General features: G+C 42.4%; 2 protein-coding genes and 1 long non-coding RNA gene across 4 annotated transcripts; 1 reads left to right on the forward strand and 2 right to left on the reverse strand.

Moving 5' to 3' along the window:
• On the reverse strand, nt 1-9,678 carry LOC137028930 (uncharacterized). 2 transcript variants are annotated; one of them, XM_067398345.1, is made up of 4 exons: nt 9,497-9,678; nt 5,955-7,031; nt 876-932; nt 1-604 (listed from the first exon to the last, which is right to left on the reverse strand). In XM_067398345.1, exons 1-4 carry the CDS (start codon nt 9,582-9,584, stop codon nt 552-554), a joined length of 1,275 nt encoding a protein of 424 aa, XP_067254446.1. In that variant the 5' UTR covers nt 9,585-9,678; the 3' UTR covers nt 1-551. The 2 variants fall into 2 exon arrangements, with proteins under 2 accessions (XP_067254446.1, XP_067254455.1); XM_067398354.1 differs by lacking the exon at nt 876-932.
• Nucleotides 9,679-11,369: 1,691 nt separating this feature from the next.
• Nucleotides 11,370-12,628, forward strand: LOC137028937 (uncharacterized). The gene is made up of 3 exons (XR_010896224.1): nt 11,370-11,437; nt 11,730-11,772; nt 12,098-12,628. It is a non-coding gene; the product is annotated as an uncharacterized lncRNA (long non-coding RNA).
• A 73-nt stretch (nt 12,629-12,701) lies between these two features.
• On the reverse strand, nt 12,702-16,831 carry LOC137029714 (matrilin-2-like). Its single transcript, XM_067399374.1, has 4 exons — nt 15,992-16,831; nt 15,687-15,818; nt 15,035-15,607; nt 12,702-12,982 (listed from the first exon to the last, which is right to left on the reverse strand). Exons 1-4 carry the CDS (start codon nt 16,059-16,061, stop codon nt 12,702-12,704), a joined length of 1,056 nt encoding a protein of 351 aa, XP_067255475.1. The 5' UTR covers nt 16,062-16,831.
• Between the last annotated feature and the right edge of the window lie 1,450 nt (nt 16,832-18,281).

Raw genomic sequence — 18,281 nt, forward strand, 5'->3', positions numbered from 1 at the left:
GTATCAAAGTTTTTATAAAGAGCAGCTAAACTTTCACATTTACACTGATATGATTCAGCGAGTGAGTGACCGCTTTCCTTCAAAGATTTAAAGCGTCAGTTTAAAGCTGATCAGATGAGGTTCATTAGTGATCTGGAGTTTAAGTGTAACCATCAATCACCACAAACAACAGTACTAAAATAACATACTCTATTGATTAATATACTACCGTTTGCCATCATCGATTAATGCATGTGAAGAGTCAAACTGCTTTACATCTGCAGCTTGAGCAGAAACTCTGATGTGCAAAAAGCACTAAATACATAAAAGACCCATTAAAAGGCACATTATTAAGCATCATTTGGTTGATTCACAGTTATTAGAGCTTTGGCTCATGTTCGTTCAGATGAGTTAAGATATATTGCTGTTGTCTATTAACAATGCTGCTAATGCTACTTAGAAACACTAATTTATGTACAAACTTGTACCCAAACACTCAGAGGCTGCTGAAACAAAAGGCACATGACTTTTCTAGATCTGAGTTCGGCTGTGTGTGCGTGAGGGCGTTGACATCAACCTTCAGCTTCTGTGGATTTCAGCAGATCAGCTCCATCTTCTCCCACCACTGAAACACAAACATGAAGGCGCTTGTGCTTATTCCATTTTATAATATACAAATGGGATCCACCCAACCCCCATTTCTTATCTACTGTATATCACTGACTTTGCTGAGGAACCAAAAAGATTTTAGATTGCCACAATAAATGTATTTGCTCAGTTATCTCCAAATATTTTTTTCTAGGACTGAAGAGATCAGAGGTTGCAGTGTCAAAAGAAAGAGCTAAAACACAGCAGTTAATGAGTTTGACCTCTGACCCCCTGCAGGAGCGTCTCACCAGCTGCATCCGCTGCGATCTCCTCACTGTCAGGCTGGGAAGCTTCAACGGCCGCCCCTGAAACACACACAAGACATCTGATGCTCATACTTCTGCCCGTGAACAGCAGTGACAGTATCATTCTCTCTCTGTGAAATCATTGAGCAGAAAACACACAGAATCCATAGACAGAGGAAAAGTGTTGATGTAAACAGACTTTTCGTGCTTCACAGCATGCTTTACTGTTTTTAGACTTGTTGGCATTATTTTTAATAACACTGACCTAATAAACTGGAATGTATAAAGCATCTCTGGCACACATAAGTCTTCTGCACAGTCAATAATGAGTCTGATCTATGATAAAAGCCTTCGTATACTTCAAGCGAAATTGAAGAATGAACTGGTGTGACGTCCTTTTGAATTAAATGAAGTTCATTTGGAGTTTGTTTTGGGAGTTCGAAACAGCGTGCCAACGTTTTTGAACACCTTCATACTATATAACAATAACGTATAATTCTGGTGTTACGCATGACATGTTACGCATCACGTTTGAGCTTCAGCGAGAACCAACGAGGTTCATTCTGGTGTTACACAGAACGTTTGAGCTTCAGCGAGAACCAACGAGGTTCATTCTGATGTTACGCAGCACGTTTGAGCTTCAATGAGAACCAACAAGGTTCATTCTGGTGTTACACAGAACGTTTGAGCTTCAGCGAGAACCAACGAGGTTCATTCTGGTGTTACACAGAACGTTTGAGCTTCAGCGAGAACCAACGACGTTTATTCTGGTGTTACGCAGCACGTTTGAGCTTCAATGAGAACCAACAAGGTTCATTCTGGTGTTACACAGAACGTTTGAGCTTCAGCGAGAACCAACGAGGTTCATTCTGGTGTTACACAGAACGTTTGAGCTTCAGCGAGAACCAACGAGGTTCATTCTCGTGTTACGCAGCACGTTTGAGCTTCAGCGAGAACCAACGAGGTTTATTCTGGTGTTACGCAGCACGTTTGAGCTTCAGCGAGAACCAGCGAGGTCCATTCTGGTGTTACGCAGCACGTTTGAGCTTCAGCGAGAACCAACGAGGTTTATTCTGGTGTTACGCAGCACGTTTGAGCTTCAACGGGGTCCAACGAGGTTCATTCTGGTGTTACACAGAACGTTTGAGCTTCAGCGAGAACCAACGAGGTTCATTCTGGTGTTACGCAGCACGTTTGAGCTTCAACGGGGTCCAACGAGGTTCATTCTGGTGTTACGCAGCACGTTTGAGCTTCAGCGAGAACCAGCGAGGTCCATTCTGGTGTTACACAGAACGTTTGAGCTTCAGCGAGAACCAACGAGGTTCATTCTGGTGTTACACAGAACGTTTGAGCTTCAGCGAGAACCAACGAGGTTCATTCTGGTGTTACGCAGCACGTTTGAGCTTCAACGGGGTCCAACGAGGTTCATTCTGGTGTTACGCAGCACGTTTGAGCTTCAGCGAGAACCAGCGAGGTCCATTCTGGTGTTACACAGAACGTTTGAGCTTCAGCGAGAACCAACGAGGTTCATTCTGGTGTTACACAGAACGTTTGAGCTTCAGCAAGAACCAACGAGGTTCATTCTTGTGTTACGCAGCACATTTGAGCTTCAACGGGGTCCAACGAGGTTCATTCTGGTGTTACACAGAACGTTTGAGCTTCAGCGAGAACCAACGAGGTTCATTCTGGTGTTACGCAGCACGTTTGAGCTTCAACGGGGTCCAACGAGGTTCATTCTGGTGTTACGCAGCACGTTTGAGCTTCAGCGAGAACCAGCGAGGTCCATTCTGGTGTTACACAGAACGTTTGAGCTTCAGCGAGAACCAACGAGGTTCATTCTGGTGTTACACAGAACGTTTGAGCTTCAGCGAGAACCAACGAGGTTCATTCTGGTGTTACGCAGCACGTTTGAGCTTCAACGGGGTCCAACGAGGTTCATTCTGGTGTTACGCAGCACGTTTGAGCTTCAGCGAGAACCAGCGAGGTCCATTCTGGTGTTACACAGAACGTTTGAGCTTCAGCGAGAACCAACGAGGTTCATTCTGGTGTTACACAGAACGTTTGAGCTTCAGCAAGAACCAACGAGGTTCATTCTTGTGTTACGCAGCACGTTTGAGCTTCAGCGAGAACCAACGAGGTTCATTCTGGTGTTACACAGAACGTTTGAGCTTCAGCGAGAACCAACGAGGTTCATTCTGGTGTTACACAGAACGTTTGAGCTTCAGCGAGAACCAACGAGGTTCATTCTGGTGTTACACAGAACGTTTGAGCTTCAACGGGGTCCAACGAGGTTCATTCTGGTGTTACGCAGCACGTTTGAGCTTCAGCGAGAACCAGCGAGGTCCATTCTGGTGTTACACAGAACGTTTGAGCTTCAGCGAGAACCAGCGAGGTCCATTCTGGTGTTACACAGAACGTTTGAGCTTCAGCGAGAACCAACGAGGTTCATTCTTGTGTTACGCAGCACGTTTGAGCTTCAGCGAGAACCAGCGAGGTCCATTCTGGTGTTACACAGAACGTTTGAGCTTCAGCGAGAACCAACGAGGTTCATTCTGGTGTTACACAGAACGTTTGAGCTTCAGCGAGAACCAACGAGGTTCATTCTGGTGTTACGCAGCACGTTTGAGCTTCAACGGGGTCCAACGAGGTTCATTCTGGTGTTACGCAGCACGTTTGAGCTTCAGCGAGAACCAGCGAGGTCCATTCTGGTGTTACACAGAACGTTTGAGCTTCAGCGAGAACCAGCGAGGTCCATTCTGGTGTTACACAGAACGTTTGAGCTTCAGCAAGAACCAACGAGGTTCATTCTGGTGTTACACAGAACGTTTGAGCTTCAGCGAGAACCAACGAGGTTCATTCTGGTGTTACACAGAACGTTTGAGCTTCAGCGAGAACCAACGAGGTTCATTCTGGTGTTACACAGAACGTTTGAGCTTCAGCGAGAACCAACGAGGTTCATTCTGGTGTTACGCAGCACGTTTGAGCTTCAACGGGGTCCAACGAGGTTCATTCTGGTGTTACACAGAACGTTTGAGCTTCAGCGAGAACCAACGAGGTTCATTCTGGTGTTACGCAGCACGTTTGAGCTTCAACGGGGTCCAACGAGGTTCATTCTGGTGTTACACAGAACGTTTGAGCTTCAGCGAGAACCAACGAGGTTCATTCTGATGTTACACAGAACGTTTGAGCTTCAGCGAGTACCAACGAGGTTCATTCTGGTGTTACGCAGCACGTTTGAGCTTCAACGAGAACCAACGAGGTTCATTCTGGTGTTACACAGAACGTTTGAGCTTCAGCGAGAACCAACGAGGTTCATTCTGGCGTTACACAGAACGTTTGAGCTTCAGCGAGAACCAACGAGGTTCATTCTGGTGTTACACAGAACGTTTGAGCTTCAGCGAGAACCAACGAGGTTCATTCTGGTGTTACGCAGCACGTTTGAGCTTCAACGGGGTCCAACGAGGTTCATTCTGGTGTTACGCAGCACGTTTGAGCTTCAGCGAGAACCAACGAGGTTCATTCTGGTGTTACGCAGCACGTTTGAGCTTCAACGGGGTCCAACGAGGTTCATTCTGGTGTTACGCAGCACGTTTGAGCTTCAGCAAGAACCAACGAGGTTCATTCTGGTGTTACGCAGCACGTTTGAGCTTCAGCAAGAACCAACGAGGTTCATTCTGGTGTTACGCAGCACGTTTGAGCTTCAGCGAGAACCAACAAGGTTCATTCTGGTGTTACGCAGCACGTTTGAGCTTCAGCGAGAACCAACGAGGTTCATTCTGGTGTTACGCAGCACGTTTGAGCTTCAGCGAGAACCAACGAAGTTCATTCTGGTGTTACGCAGCACGTTTGAGCTTCAGCGAGAACCAACGAGGTTCATTCTGGTGTTACGCAGCACGTTTGAGCTTCAGCGAGAACCAACGAGGTTCATTCTGGTGTTACGCAGCACGTTTGAGCTTCAGCGAGAACCAACGAGGTTCATTCTGGTGTTACGCAGCACGTTTGAGCTTCAGCGAGAACCAATGAAGTTCATTCTGGTGTTACGCAGCACGTTTGAGCTTCAGCGAGAACCAACGAGGTTCATTCTGGTGTTACGCAGCACGTTTGAGCTTCAGCGAGAACCAACGAGGTTCATTCTGGTGTTACGCAGCACGTTTGAGCTTCAGCGAGAACCAACGAAGTTCATTCTGGTGTTACGCAGCACGTTTGAGCTTCAGCGAGAACCAACGAAGTTCATTCTGGTGTTACGCAGCACGTTTGAGCTTCAGCGAGAACCAACGAGGTTCATTCTGGTGTTACGCAGCACGTTTGAGCTTCAGCGAGAACCAACGAGGTTCATTCTGGTGTTACGCAGCACGTTTGAGCTTCAGCAAGAACCAACGAGGTTCATTCTGGTGTTACGCAGCACGTTTGACATCCGCAGTCCACAGTGACATCCATCAGCTACACTGACTAAAACTCTCCCAGAGCCCAGCTTTCTGCCTCATACAACAAGTCTTCAGGCCTTTCACAGAGATGTTTGGTTTCAGACCTTTAAGTTTGTTGTTCTCTTAACTGTAGTGTATGTAACGGGTGTCTGAGTGCTAAAATGCTTGTGAATATTCGACCCAAATAAGCCATAGAAAAGCACATGAACATCCATTTGCTCATATTTTAAATAAATGGTTATATCAGAATATTGATTACTATCATTCAATCTTGTAAAAAGCAACACTGTGGCAATGCTCAGCGCCGTGTGTCACCAACAGCTGCCGTCATCGCAGGACATGTTAAGTGCTCGTATTACATAATCTGAGGCAACAGAGCGCAAGATTATTGTGATGTTTGGCTCAACACAAAGAGGGATAAAGTGTCAGCAAGAGGCTGTTGTGCAGATGTGAAGAAAACTGACATGTTCTGTGTTTCACACTGTAGTGTCTTTGTCTAGACTGCAGTAAACAATCCCTGCTCTGTTACCCAGCATTAGTTATGCACTGCCTTACTGTATATGTAGTGACCGACGCTTTACTTTACTTCTCGAGTGTGTTTTAAATCTTTTCATATGTGACCCCAAGAACCCAACTGCCCCATAATCCCAAGCGTTACCCTCTGGGGCGGCTGCACAGATCACATTCTCCTCTGCAGTTACTGCCTCAACTGCTGGACTTGGTTCTTCTGGTGTGGGCTCTACAGCTGGAGCTGCTTCTAGAGCTGGGCTTGGTCCCAGTGGAGCGGGTTCTGGAGATGCAGTTGGGTCCTCAGCAGGAGCTGATTCTGCACTCAGGATTGGTTCCACTGGAGCTGGTTCTGGAGCTGGAGTTGGTTCCACTGGAGCTGGTTCTGGAGCTAGAGTTGGTTCTAGAGCTGGGCTTGGTTCCACTGGATCTGGTTCTGGAGCTGTAGTTGGTTCTACTGGTGTGGGTTCTGGAGCTGGAGTTGGTTCTACTGGTGTGGGTTCTGGAGCTGGAGTTGGTTCTAGAGCTGGGCTTGGTTCCACTGGAGCTGGTTCTGGAGCTGGAGTTGGTTCCATTGGAGTAGATTCTGGAGCTAGAGTTGGTTCTAGAGCTAGGCTTGGTTCCAATGGAGCTGGTTTTGGAGCTGGAGTTGGTTCCATTGGAGTAGGTTCTGGAACTAGAGGTGGTTCTAGAGCTGGAGTTGGTTCCACTGGTGTAGGTTCTGGAGCTGGAGTTGATTCTAGAGCTGGGCTTGGTTCCACTGGCACAGCTTCAGTTGCTGCATTAGCTTTCTCTGGTGTGGCTTCTGAGCTTGGGTCTGGTACTTCTGATGGGAATTCTGGAGCTGGCGTTATCTCAGCAGGCTTGGGTTCCGGAGTGGGAGTGAACTGGACCAGTGTCTGGACTGGATCTGATGCTGGTTCCGGGTCTAGGGTGGTTTCTGTAGCCGTAGTGTCAATAAGTTCTGAAGCAACGTCAAGTACAGGCTGCTCCTCAGCAGGGACTTCAGGACTTGATGCTGCAAGAACGTCTGTCAGATCTACCACCTCCAGAGCAGCATCACTACTGCTGACTGTTGCCTGCTCTGGTTCTGAGGCCTCAATCTGGACCTCATCCACCACCTCTCCCGGTCCTGGGCCCATTTCGTCCAGAAGGGTGCTTTGAACTGGCAACTGCATCTGATCTGAGATGGTCTCACTTTCTTCTGCTACAATCCCATTACGACTGACTGGCAAAAAACACAAGCATGGGAGGAAATAAAGTTTATTAACATGTTTTAAACATGCAAACATAATTGTTTGTCATCACAATTATTTCTTTTAGCTACGAAATGTCAATACGCCAAAGAGTTCTCCATTTCCTTGACCCATTTTATAAACTGCGCCTACAGCAGAAGGGTAAATGAAGAATTAGCTCTCAGATCACATGGATTTGAAGGTGCTCTTTGATAGAATTCCTCAGTTTTTAAGCGTATGCCTCAAAGCAAAGTTATAGACGTGCCTTTATTCATACATGCATCAAAAATCATATTGGAGTCAAGTCCATTTATTTGTCTGTAGTCCGAACATCTGAACAAATGTAACTTCTTGAAAAATGCAGCACTTTATCTGAGCATAGAAACACATACTGTATCAAGGAGTAAATAATTAAAAACACATTCCTGCCTCACTTAAATGGTTAATATTTATCTTTCTACAAACAGTAATGAAGCATCATGGAAGATGTTCTCATGGAAACCCAACAGAAACATGAAGCCCGAGTCTTTCTGTTTGAATACATATCGAGTGTTTAATGTTTTCTCTTCTTCCATGTGTTCAGCCTTAGAAGAGCATCATGCTTTCCAGTCCCTTCGTTTGTTTACCACCCAGTGTTTATCTCGCTTCATCGGACAGGTTTGATGTACAGATTCTGAATCACAGTGACAGTGACACTTTCTGTGTGTGAAAGAATGATAAAACAATCTCTTAGTCAGGCATTCTGAGTTATAAATTGTTTTTTATTGTGTGTGTGTGTGTGTGTGTGGTGGAATAGACCCAAACACACCTGGGCCACATCACACACACTCACTAAGCATCACACGCCTGCAGGTTCTGCCCCGTTCTGAGCTCATTTCCTCAGACACAGAGAGAAAAGAAAAAGTAATTTCCTGATGGTCAGCGGCGCTGTTACAGCAGCCAAAGATGACAGACTCCAGAGCAAACAGTGACCAGACTCACGACACACAATATGTCTCTCTCTATCATGTGTGGAAACAGACAGTCATACTGTCACAGTGTGTTGGTACGGATTGAACACGTCACCACCAGCGTTCATGCAGCAGTGCCACGAGTGACGACTCTAGACACACATTACTTTATGTTCTTTTATTCTCATGTTTTCCCTCATCTATTTTAAATGAAGCTTTGCTTAACGCCTTCCCTATACTCAAACCCTCTCCTCCATCAAAAGTGTTTCTCTTGCTCCACATTAAAGGGTTAGTTCACCCAAAAATGAAAATTCTGTCAATAATTACTCTCCCTCATGTCGTTCCACACCCATAAGACCTTCGTTAATCTTCAGAACACAAATTAAGATGTTTTAGATGAAATCCAATGGCTCAGTGAGGCCTGCATAGCCAGCAATGACATTTCCTCTCTCAAGATCCATTAATGTACTAAAAACATATTTAAATCAGTTCATGTGAGTACAGTGGTTCAATATTAATATTACAAGCGTTATGAATCAGTGTGTCGAATCAGTGGTTCGGAGCGCCAAAGTCACATGATTTCAGCAGTTTGACACGCGATCCGAATCATGATTCGACACACTGATTCATAACGCTCCGAAGCTTCCTGAAGCAGTGTTTTGAAATCGGCCATCACTAAATAAGTCGTTATTTTGTTTTTTTGGCGCACCAAAAATATTCTCATCGCTTTATAATATTAATATTGAACCACTGTACTCACATGAACTGATTTAAATATGTTTTTAGTACATTAATGGATCTTGAGAGAGGAAATGTCATTGCTGGCTATGCAGGCCTCACTGAGCCATCGGATTTCGTCAAAAATATCTTAATTTGTGTTCTGAAGATGAACGAAGGTCTTTGAATGGCATGAGGGAGAGTAATTAATGACATTATTTTCATTTTTGGGTGAAATAACCCTTTAACCATAATCCCAATCATAATCACAAGCCAAGTTATGTTCCTGAATTAAACGTGTGTGTGTGTGTGTGTGTGTGTGTGTGTGTGTGTGTGTGTGTGTGTGTGTGTGTGTGTGTGTTACATATGACACAAAAGCCATGAGAGAAACATGACAGGTCAACAGAGAAAACAGCCTAGAGAAACATGCAAATAAACCGCTGGAAATGAAGGTCCGACAGTAAGCTGTGACTCTCCTCTCACACTCTCTCAATGGAAGCAGCGATGTGAGATGATCCGGACCGGTCGGACCAGAGGAACAGATCGACGCCCGGGGCTGCGCGTGTCCTGACCGGGCTTTGAGCTGTCTGTACTGATCATCATCAGCCTGAACTCACTGACAGCACAGAGATATGATTCTGCCATTCTGAATAATTAAAGATTGCCTATATGAAAAGATGCCATCTCTGACTAAATGTTTTAGGACAATTATGATGACTATGATAACATGTCAAGCTTTTACAGCACTGCTTCAGTTATCATCAACATTACATGTTTATGAAATGACTTACGCAGAGTTTCTCCGTTCGCCTCCTCCGCTTTGACGCCCGGTCGGTTCTCCTGCGCGAGCGTCTGTGTGCTGGACGACGAACAGCCCATTCTTACAAAATGTCTCGAGCTTCGTGATGACGCACAACTTTCTATAGTTTCTGAAACTTGTTTAAATCGCGTTCTTCAGTTGTGAGCGCGCGTGTGTTCATGTCAAACGGACGCGGCTGGAATGAAACGCGCAGCAGCTCAAACTCGCTGGAGCGCACTCAGATGACGCGCATGCGCTGAACGTGCCCAGCCTGAAGAATCACCTGTATGTCACTCTTCTTCTGTGTTTCGGGTTGTGCATACCAGCTTTTAAGTCTGTATGTCACTCTTGGACACAAGCATATTAGCCTCTACAGTAACTGATTAATTTAGGTTCTTTGGCTGGTGATTGATTGAGTGAGTGAGTCTCTCTCTCTCTCTCTCTCTCTCTGTGTTTGTGTGTGTTGTCTGTGTGTAACTGTGTGCTTGTTTTTCATTTATGAGGACACAAATGTCGTAAACATGAAATATGAGCACATTACATATTTAAAATAGCTTTAAAAACACACTAAACAATGTTTTATTAAAAATGTAAAAATGCATAATGTTTCCTGTGATGGTTAGAGTTAGGAGTAGAGATAGAGTACAGTATAAAAACCATTACGCCTATGGAGAGAACTCACTGAGATAACAAAACAAACCTGTGTGTGTGTGTGTGTGTGTGTGTGTGTGTGTGTGTGTGTGTGTGTGTGTGTGTGTGTGTGTGTGAGAGAGTGTGTGTCAGAGTGTGAGTGTGTGTGTGTGTGTGTGTGTGTGTGTGTGTGTGTGTGTGTGTGTGTGAGAGAGAGTGTGTGTCAGAGTGTGAGTGTGAGTGTGTGTGTGAGAGAGTGTGTGTCAGAGTGTGAGTGTGTGTGTGTGTGTGAGTGAACTTATATTTTTTACTTTGTGGGGTCCAGAAGACCCCTTAAAGTATAAAAGATATGGAATGTTTGACTTTGACTCCTTTAGTCTGACCCAAAGACAACATCTTGAAAATCATGTTGATAAAATCTTAAGTCACTATAGTGTGACCCTTCCCTACACTATTCCTAACCCTACCCATCACAGGAACTTAACGTATATACACACTACCGCTCAAAAGTTCGGGATCGGTAAGATTTTTAATGTTTTTAAAAGAAGTTTTGTCTGCTCACCAAGGGTGCATTTACTTAATTAAAAATACAGTAAAAACAGTAATATTGTGAAATATTATTACAATTTAAAATGACTGTTTTCATATTAGAATGACTTCTGAAGGATCATGTGACACTGAAGACTGGAGTAATGATGCTGAAAAATCAGCTTTGCCAACACGAGAATAAATTACTTTGTAAAATATATTCAAATAGAAAACAGTTATTTTAAATTGAAATATTTTTTCACAATATTACTGTTTTTACTTTATTTTTAATTAAATAAATTAAGCCTTGGTGAGCAGACAAAACTTCTTTTAAAAACATTAAAAATCTTACCGATCCAAACTTTTGAGCGGTAGTGTATATATACATATATACGCATATAAGAATGTTAAAATTAGGTTTCTGTGATGGGTAGGGTTAGGAATAGTGTAGGGAAGGGTCACACTATAGTGACTTAAGATTTTGTCAGTATAATTTTTAAAATGTTGTCTTTGGGTCAGACTAAACGACCCCACAATGTCGTAAATTCCTCATCTTACTATCTTGGTGGGGTGATTTGAGCCCTAAAAAGTAGTATAAACAAGGATGCGTGTGTGTGAGAGTGAGAGAAGAGTGTGTGCACATATAAGTTCACTAGAGAGAGTGTCATATCACAGTACGTCCACCAGGTGGCAGTAAAGCGTCAGAGGAGCGAGTGACCAATGAACAAGAAGAAGAGCGAAGCTGTTAGTGTGGAGGCGCTGTTAGGCCCTGCTGGTCTGTTTGGATGTTTAAAGCATGTATTTTTACCTTTGAACGGTGTTTTGTAATGTGTCTGTGATCTAAATAAGGTTTATTGTAATTCAGTTTCATTTGTGTGCTTTTATCTTCAGAAGTAGAGGATACTGAAGTGTCTCACAGTAGTGCACGTGGAAGTGTTATCTAAATAAATATATAATTGTTTACTCAGATGGTTTTTGGTGTTTCTGCTGGTTTTCTGTGATATTAGATTTTACATCCATGATGTTTGTAGTCTGTTAATTGTAACTTCTGTTTTTCTCTCTCACAGCCTCGATCAGATGATCAGTGATCCTGGAGCTCCTGCTGATCTGGTGAGATCCTCCTCTGTTTCTGTCCGTCTGAGCTGCGAATCGTTCTCGCCTGTCGGGTCTGTCAGTGGTCTGATCAGGGCTGGACATTCGCTAGATCAACAGGCCAGTCGAGACTCTTCAGATAAGGCTGTTGTGCTTCATCTGTGCTCGTCCTGCACCGCTGGCCACAGTGTTCATGAGTAACTCTAATATCACAGTGTTTCACTGCACAATTCACCTCTTTTATCAGATTTTAGTCTCTCAGGTGTGTTAGACAGGTGACGTGTGCAGTGATGTGGATCTTTACTGGATTTACTATGGTAAAGCTGAAATAACTTTCTTTCAGCAGGTCATCAGGAGCTCATCAACGACAGGTCGAATGAGCTGAAGATCTGAGGAGACGTTCAGAACATCAGTGGAGATGCTTTGGGAAGTTTTAATGCACTTATACATGTTTCTTTACTTTACTTTAAATCATACACAAAATTATGCAGTACATGTACAATATTTTGGGAAGAATGTCATTCAGACGAGTATGAAGGAATGTTGTCACACGAGTTGACGCTGAATCTCTAACACTTCAATCCTCTTCATGACCGTTTCTAGTGTTGTTCTGTTAAGAAAGTTAATTTTTGACATTAAATATTCACTAATAATGATCTGACTGCACTGACGCTATCAAACTGAACAGAACTTGATCTGAATAATGACTCTCTTGTCTTCTGTAGAGCCGCTTTACTCCTGAATCTGAATTTGTCTCATATTTGAAGTTTGGATCATTTATTCTGTTCATTACTGTGAAACAATCTGTACTGTATAAAGCGCTATAGAAATAAAACTGACTTGACTTAAAATACACAGATTGCAGATTTAATTTATAAATTTGTTTAATATATTTTACTTATTTCAGTGTGAATGATTTGAAGTGTTTAAAGTTTTGTAAGTGCTATTCAACTTTTGACCACCAGATGGCCACAAAGTAAAAACAAAAGTGAAAAGTAAATATGCTGTTGTTTATTAGTGGCTCTTAATTCAACATCACGTCTCTCAACAACTCTTTCTGTCATCGGCTGATGATGGAGATGCTGTATATAAATTGTGCAGTGCCTTATGGGTAAGTCTGTGGGATAAAGGATATACTTCCGTGAAATCCTCAGCAGCGCTTCATTGGTCGTGTTGTGAAACAGCATCATCTTTCCACATTTACACGGTTGTGACACTGACCGCTGATCTGAGAGAATAATATGCAAAGTGTTACGTTTGTAGATGAGTATCTATTTATAATATATTAAAAACACCAGTTTAATGCTTATTTGCACATTGGTGTATCAATTTAAGGAAAGCATTCTTAGGAAAGACAAGGATAGAATCACAACTTCCGCGTGACCTTTCCAACATGATTATGTCATGCGTGGAGCATCACAGAGCAGTGCAAGACGAGCATTTGTGGTTAAAAAGTATAATGTTTATTTTTTTAGAAAATGACAGAAGGTTTCTCTAGATAAGACTCTTATTCCTCGTCTGGGATCATGTAGAGCTCTTTGAAGCTGCACTGAAACTGACATTTGGACCTTCAACCCGTTGAACCCCAGTGAAGTCCACTATATGGAGAAAAATCCTGGAATATTTTCCTCAAAAACCTTTTCTTTTCGACTGAAGAAAGAAAGACATGAACATCTTGGATGACATGGAGGAGAGTAAATTATCAGGAATCCTTTAAGTGGAGCAAATTGTAACAGTCCTAATGCACAAGTTTTATTTTCATTATTCTGTTTATTTTGTACTTTTATATCACAAGATGTTTTCAGTTTTGTAGCTGATTGTGGCTAAATACCTTTTGTTTTTTTATCAGCCCTGCAGCAAAAAAAAAAAAAAAAAAAAAAAAACAAGACCTATGCAAGAGTGCATTCTGTTCACTGCTTAGTGCTGCTGTACTCTAACTCTGACTAAATGCCGCTAGGTGGAACAAACTGTGATTTGCACTACTGTCTGTTCAAAATAAAATAAAATAAACCTCGCATTGTAGATTTGTTCCTTTCTCTGGTAACACTTTAGTTTAGGGTCCAATTCTCACTATTAACTAGTTGCTTATGAGCATATTACTAGATTATTGGCTGTTATTAGTACTTATAAAGCACATATTTGTGCCTTTTTCTCCATGACCATATTCTACATCTCTTAATCCTACCCAGTACCTAAACTTAACAACTAGGCTACCTTATTAACTATTAATAAGTAGTAATTAATAAGGGCGTATTGAGGCAAAAGTCATAGTTAAAGGGTTAGTTCACCCAAAAATGAAAATAATGTCATTAATTACTCTCCCTCATGTCGTTCCACACCCGTAAGACCTTTGTTAATCTTCGGAACACAAATTAAGATATTTTTGATGAAATACGATGGCTCAGTGAGGCCTGCATAGCCAGCAATGACATTTCCTCTCTCAAGATCCATTAATGTACTAAAAACATATTTAAATCAGTTCATGTGAGTACAGTGGTTCAATATTAATATTATAAAGCCACGAGAATATTTTTATATAGTGATGGCCGATTTCAAAACACTGCTTCAGGAAGCTTCGGAGTGTTATGAATCATGATTCAGATCGCGTGTCAAACTGCCAAACTGCTGAAATCACGTGACTTTGGCACTCCGAACCGCTGATTAAAAGATTAGTCCACTTTCAAATAAAATTTTCCTGATAATTTACTCACCCCCATGTCATCCAAGATGTTCATGTCTTTCTTTCTTCAGTGGAAAAGAAATGAAGGTTTTTGAGGAAATCATTCCAGGATTTTTCTCCATATAGTGGACTTCACTGGGGTTCAACGGGTTGAAGGTCCAAATGTCAGTTTCAGTGCAGCTTCAAAGAGCTCTACATGATCCCAGACGAGGAATAAGAGTCTAATCTAGAGAAACCATCGCTCATTCTCTAAAAAAATGTAAATGTATATGCTTTATATAAACAAATGATCGAGTCCCAAGTGGTTCCGCCAAAACCGCACTTTCGTATTCTTCAAAAAGCTTACGCTGTATGTCCTTACACCTTCCCTATTCTACTTAAGGAAAAAATGCGCCGCGTTCGTTCCGTAAGTAGAATAGGAAAGGCGTAAGCTACAGCGTAAACACGGATCAGATCCTGAGGAGATCACGATGAGTGTTAAACAAGTAAACATCTAAACAAGAGTTCAGCTCCAACATCATCTTCAGGATTACTAGTTGACAGCCTGTTAAACCAAGCAAGGTGGAAATATATTTTACAGAGTGAAGTGAACAGACTGACCTGCGCACAGCTTTGAGTGGAAGACAGAAACGAGAGTTTCTATCTGGCTGAAATTGGCCACCAGATGCACATGTTCCGCGTGCGGCTCGCTCCCGATGGCTCGCAGGGTTGCCATGTCAACACGACCGACGCCCACCGCGAAGATCTCTATCCCGTCCTGTCGTGCACGAGCCGCTTCCTCCTCCACAGAGTCCTGCGGCCGGCCGTCTGTCACCACCACGGCGATGCGCGGCACCTGCATGTGAGCGGGCCGCGCGCCGCGCGCCAGAGAGAACGCCTGCTCCCGCGTGAACTGCAGCGCTAACCCGGTCATGGTGCCCGACGCCAGGTGCTCCATGCTCCGGACGGCCCGCTCCATCTGCTGCTTCTCAAAGTAGCTGTTCAAGAAGAACTCATTCTGCACGACGCTGCCGAACTGCACGAGTCCCACGCGCGTCTGATCGCGAGCCACGTCCAGGAACAGCAGCACGTCCCTGATGAAGGACTTGACCCTCTCGAAGTCATCAGGCCGGACACTGCGAGAGCTGTCAATCACAAAGATGAGATCCAGCGGGCGTCCGGCACAAGAACTCTCTGGACAAAAAACAGCTTGTCAGTTCATACAGAGACAGTAAAAATGACTGAATTATTAGAGTGTTGTGTATCTGAACACCTGTGTTGTGGGTCTGGGCTGTTGTGTCCAGCGGTGATTGTTTGCTGGGTCTCCGCTGACACACACAACTGCAGCAGATGACCAGCAGAATGAGTAATGAGGTCTTCATTATGAGCTTCAGCTTCAACAACACTGATAATGAGGAAAGCACGACTTACAGGAGGTTTCAAACACACATCAAAGTTTCAACATCAAAAACTGGGCTGGAAACATGATATAATACATCAGTGTAAATAACTTTAGATCCAGAAACATCACAATGTAGAATAGATGAATATTCATGTTTAATAGTAGAGCAAACGTACCTGTTTTTAAAGAGCAGACTGTTGAAGTGAGGAACGCTGAGCAGAACCCAGATGTTTTTCTGCTCTTCATCCGCCTGTTTCCTCCCTCAGCGCCCTTCTGCTTCAAGAGAAGTGCTTTTCTTCAGATGTTTTTCTGTTGTTGACAGTTTCACCTTTTTCATTTGGTTTCTTTGTGCAAAAGCAAACCGTTTTATATATACATACTTTTACCTTTTGGTTTGGATTAATTCTTTTGATCCATTATTGGTGGCTCTTGCCTCCGGTAAAGCATCACTTTTGTTCTCTTGCATACTTCTTATACTTATTAGATACACGAGTTTGGCTTTTTTCAGTCAGTCGGTTTAACCTGCTAACTGTCTAGCCACGCCCTAGCAACCATTTAGAGCACCCTAGCAACCCAAACGCAAAAGAGGCACATCTTCAAATCTGAAGGTCATAGGGTTGGTTTATACCATTCATACTGACAAGCAGCCTTTGAAGTATCATCATTGGCAGCTGGCACTCCCTAGCAACCAAACAGAGTACCCTAGCAACCGTTTAGCAAGACCTATATCTCTGCATCAGAACATCGTACGGAGTTGGGGGTTGGCTCTTCGTAAGTTGGATACAAACAGACCTGCTTAAATCAACCTAATAATGATCTTTTTCCGTGTGTTCAGGGACTAAAGTGACTTCTAAAGGTCAGTCACAGCGGCTGTTTCTGTGATTCATGTGAGATGTTGGAGCAGCGCTGACAGACCTCGTATATCCCTGAACTGAAGAGGATAATGACTGCAGCATGTTTCAATCCTCAGATTACTTCCTACAGTAAAATGATTTTTCTTATGTGGAATTGAGTTCATATTCCAATCGCAGCTGCTGTAAAACCTCTCGGGTGTTTTCAGCGCTCGGGCGATGATACAGGACATGTTTGTTTATGGTCGGTTGAATCTTCAATGGTGGTCTGGAGACGAAAAACAGGGCCAAGCTTCACAGAAGCGTTTAGAAGTGCTCTATTGAAAATGTGAAGTTCAAAATCTCAAAGTTAATCTTTTATATTGATATTGTTCTCGCAGATGCCCTCTGAGACTCAGGGAGGTTATGAACACAATTTCAGAGTAAATTAATATTAAGATAATAAATCTTATTATCGATAAATGGTGAAGAATGGTTCTTAATGTATGATCTCAATAACTTTTTCAAATTAAAAAACAAGGTTGCTTTCTTCAAACTGGTAGAGAGACGGGCGGGACGAGAGAAGGCAGATGGAAACTTAGTGCTGGTAAAAGAATAAGGAACCATTACATACACGAAACTACTGAACAAGAGAAACACTAGGGGTAATGAGACTAACAACACACCTGGGAACAACTAATGATACGAGAACTACAAGGGGACTACAAAACAAGGCACAGGAAATGGGAACCCAACTTCAACATAAGAGTCCTGGGACGAACATATCAATACTAGTGTCTCTCTCAACTCTGAAAAACCTGAAAAACAATTACTTGACAGGCCAATTACAGGTCTTGATGTATGTAGAAACCTATATAAATGTCCTGGAGGTCAGGTTTATTAGAAAATGATAAAATGCATAATAAAGTCATAAAAATATGTAGCCTAACAAAACATTTCCTAAAAATGCATTCAGATACGTTTGTACATGTCTACAATTCTCTGGGGTCACATGTATAATTGTTACTTTTAGCTTTGTGTCGTTCAATACATAATAATTATTTAATTCATTAATATAGCCTAAAAACTTACATCCTCTTCTTTTTGGATTCCGTTCGTTTCACCGTGTCATAGAATATAATTGCAAACTGGTGTGACAGTTTAAAAAACATTTTATTTCGACTAAAATTGTATCGGATAACGCTAAAACCGAACAGCAATCAGCTTATATTTACTGCCATGTTGTTTATTTATTTATTAGTTTATTTGTCTAGTCTTTATTCTAATTTATAGTAAATACTATAGTGTTTTTCAACCATACTATAGTAAAGTACTTGAATTAATTTGTTGTGGTAATTTATATAGCTGTGGTAATATAACAACTATAGTAATATAAACAAATTACTTTACCCAATACTGTACTAAGTTTTCTACAACTATAGGGAATATTATACTGCAAGTAGTAAAACTAAAGTATACTACAGTATTTATTACAGTTTATCAGTTCACTATAGTTAATACTACAGTATGTAACATTCTTTTTTTCATGTGGAATGCATCTCGATAAATTAAAGTTGTTTGAGTTTTGAGGAGAAAAGTAGCTAACTCTTTATATGAAGAAATGTGGCAAAACTAC

Source organism: Chanodichthys erythropterus, chromosome 2 (genome assembly GCF_024489055.1).
Source record: "Chanodichthys erythropterus isolate Z2021 chromosome 2, ASM2448905v1, whole genome shotgun sequence".
Classification (NCBI taxonomy): domain Eukaryota; kingdom Metazoa; phylum Chordata; class Actinopteri; order Cypriniformes; family Xenocyprididae; genus Chanodichthys; species Chanodichthys erythropterus.

Bases quoted from the DNA above. Each gene is read 5' to 3' on its own strand.
- LOC137029714 (XM_067399374.1), bottom strand. From the start codon at position 16,061: ATGAAGAGCAGAAAAACATCTGGGTTCTGCTCAGCGTTCCTCACTTCA. The intron at 15,819-15,991 runs GTACGTTTGCTC...CCTCATTATCAG, and splicing joins AGTCTGCTCTTTAAAAACAG to TGTTGTTGAAGCTGAAGCTC. The intron at 15,608-15,686 runs GTGTTCAGATAC...TTTTTTGTCCAG, and splicing joins AGCCCAGACCCACAACACAG to AGAGTTCTTGTGCCGGACGC.
- LOC137028930 (XM_067398345.1), bottom strand. From the start codon at position 9,584: ATGGGCTGTTCGTCGTCCAGCACACAGACGCTCGCGCAGGAGAACCGA. The intron at 7,032-9,496 runs GTAAGTCATTTC...GTTTTTTGCCAG, and splicing joins GGCGAACGGAGAAACTCTGC to TCAGTCGTAATGGGATTGTA. The intron at 605-875 runs GTGAGACGCTCC...TTTGTGTTTCAG, and splicing joins GATCGCAGCGGATGCAGCTG to TGGTGGGAGAAGATGGAGCT.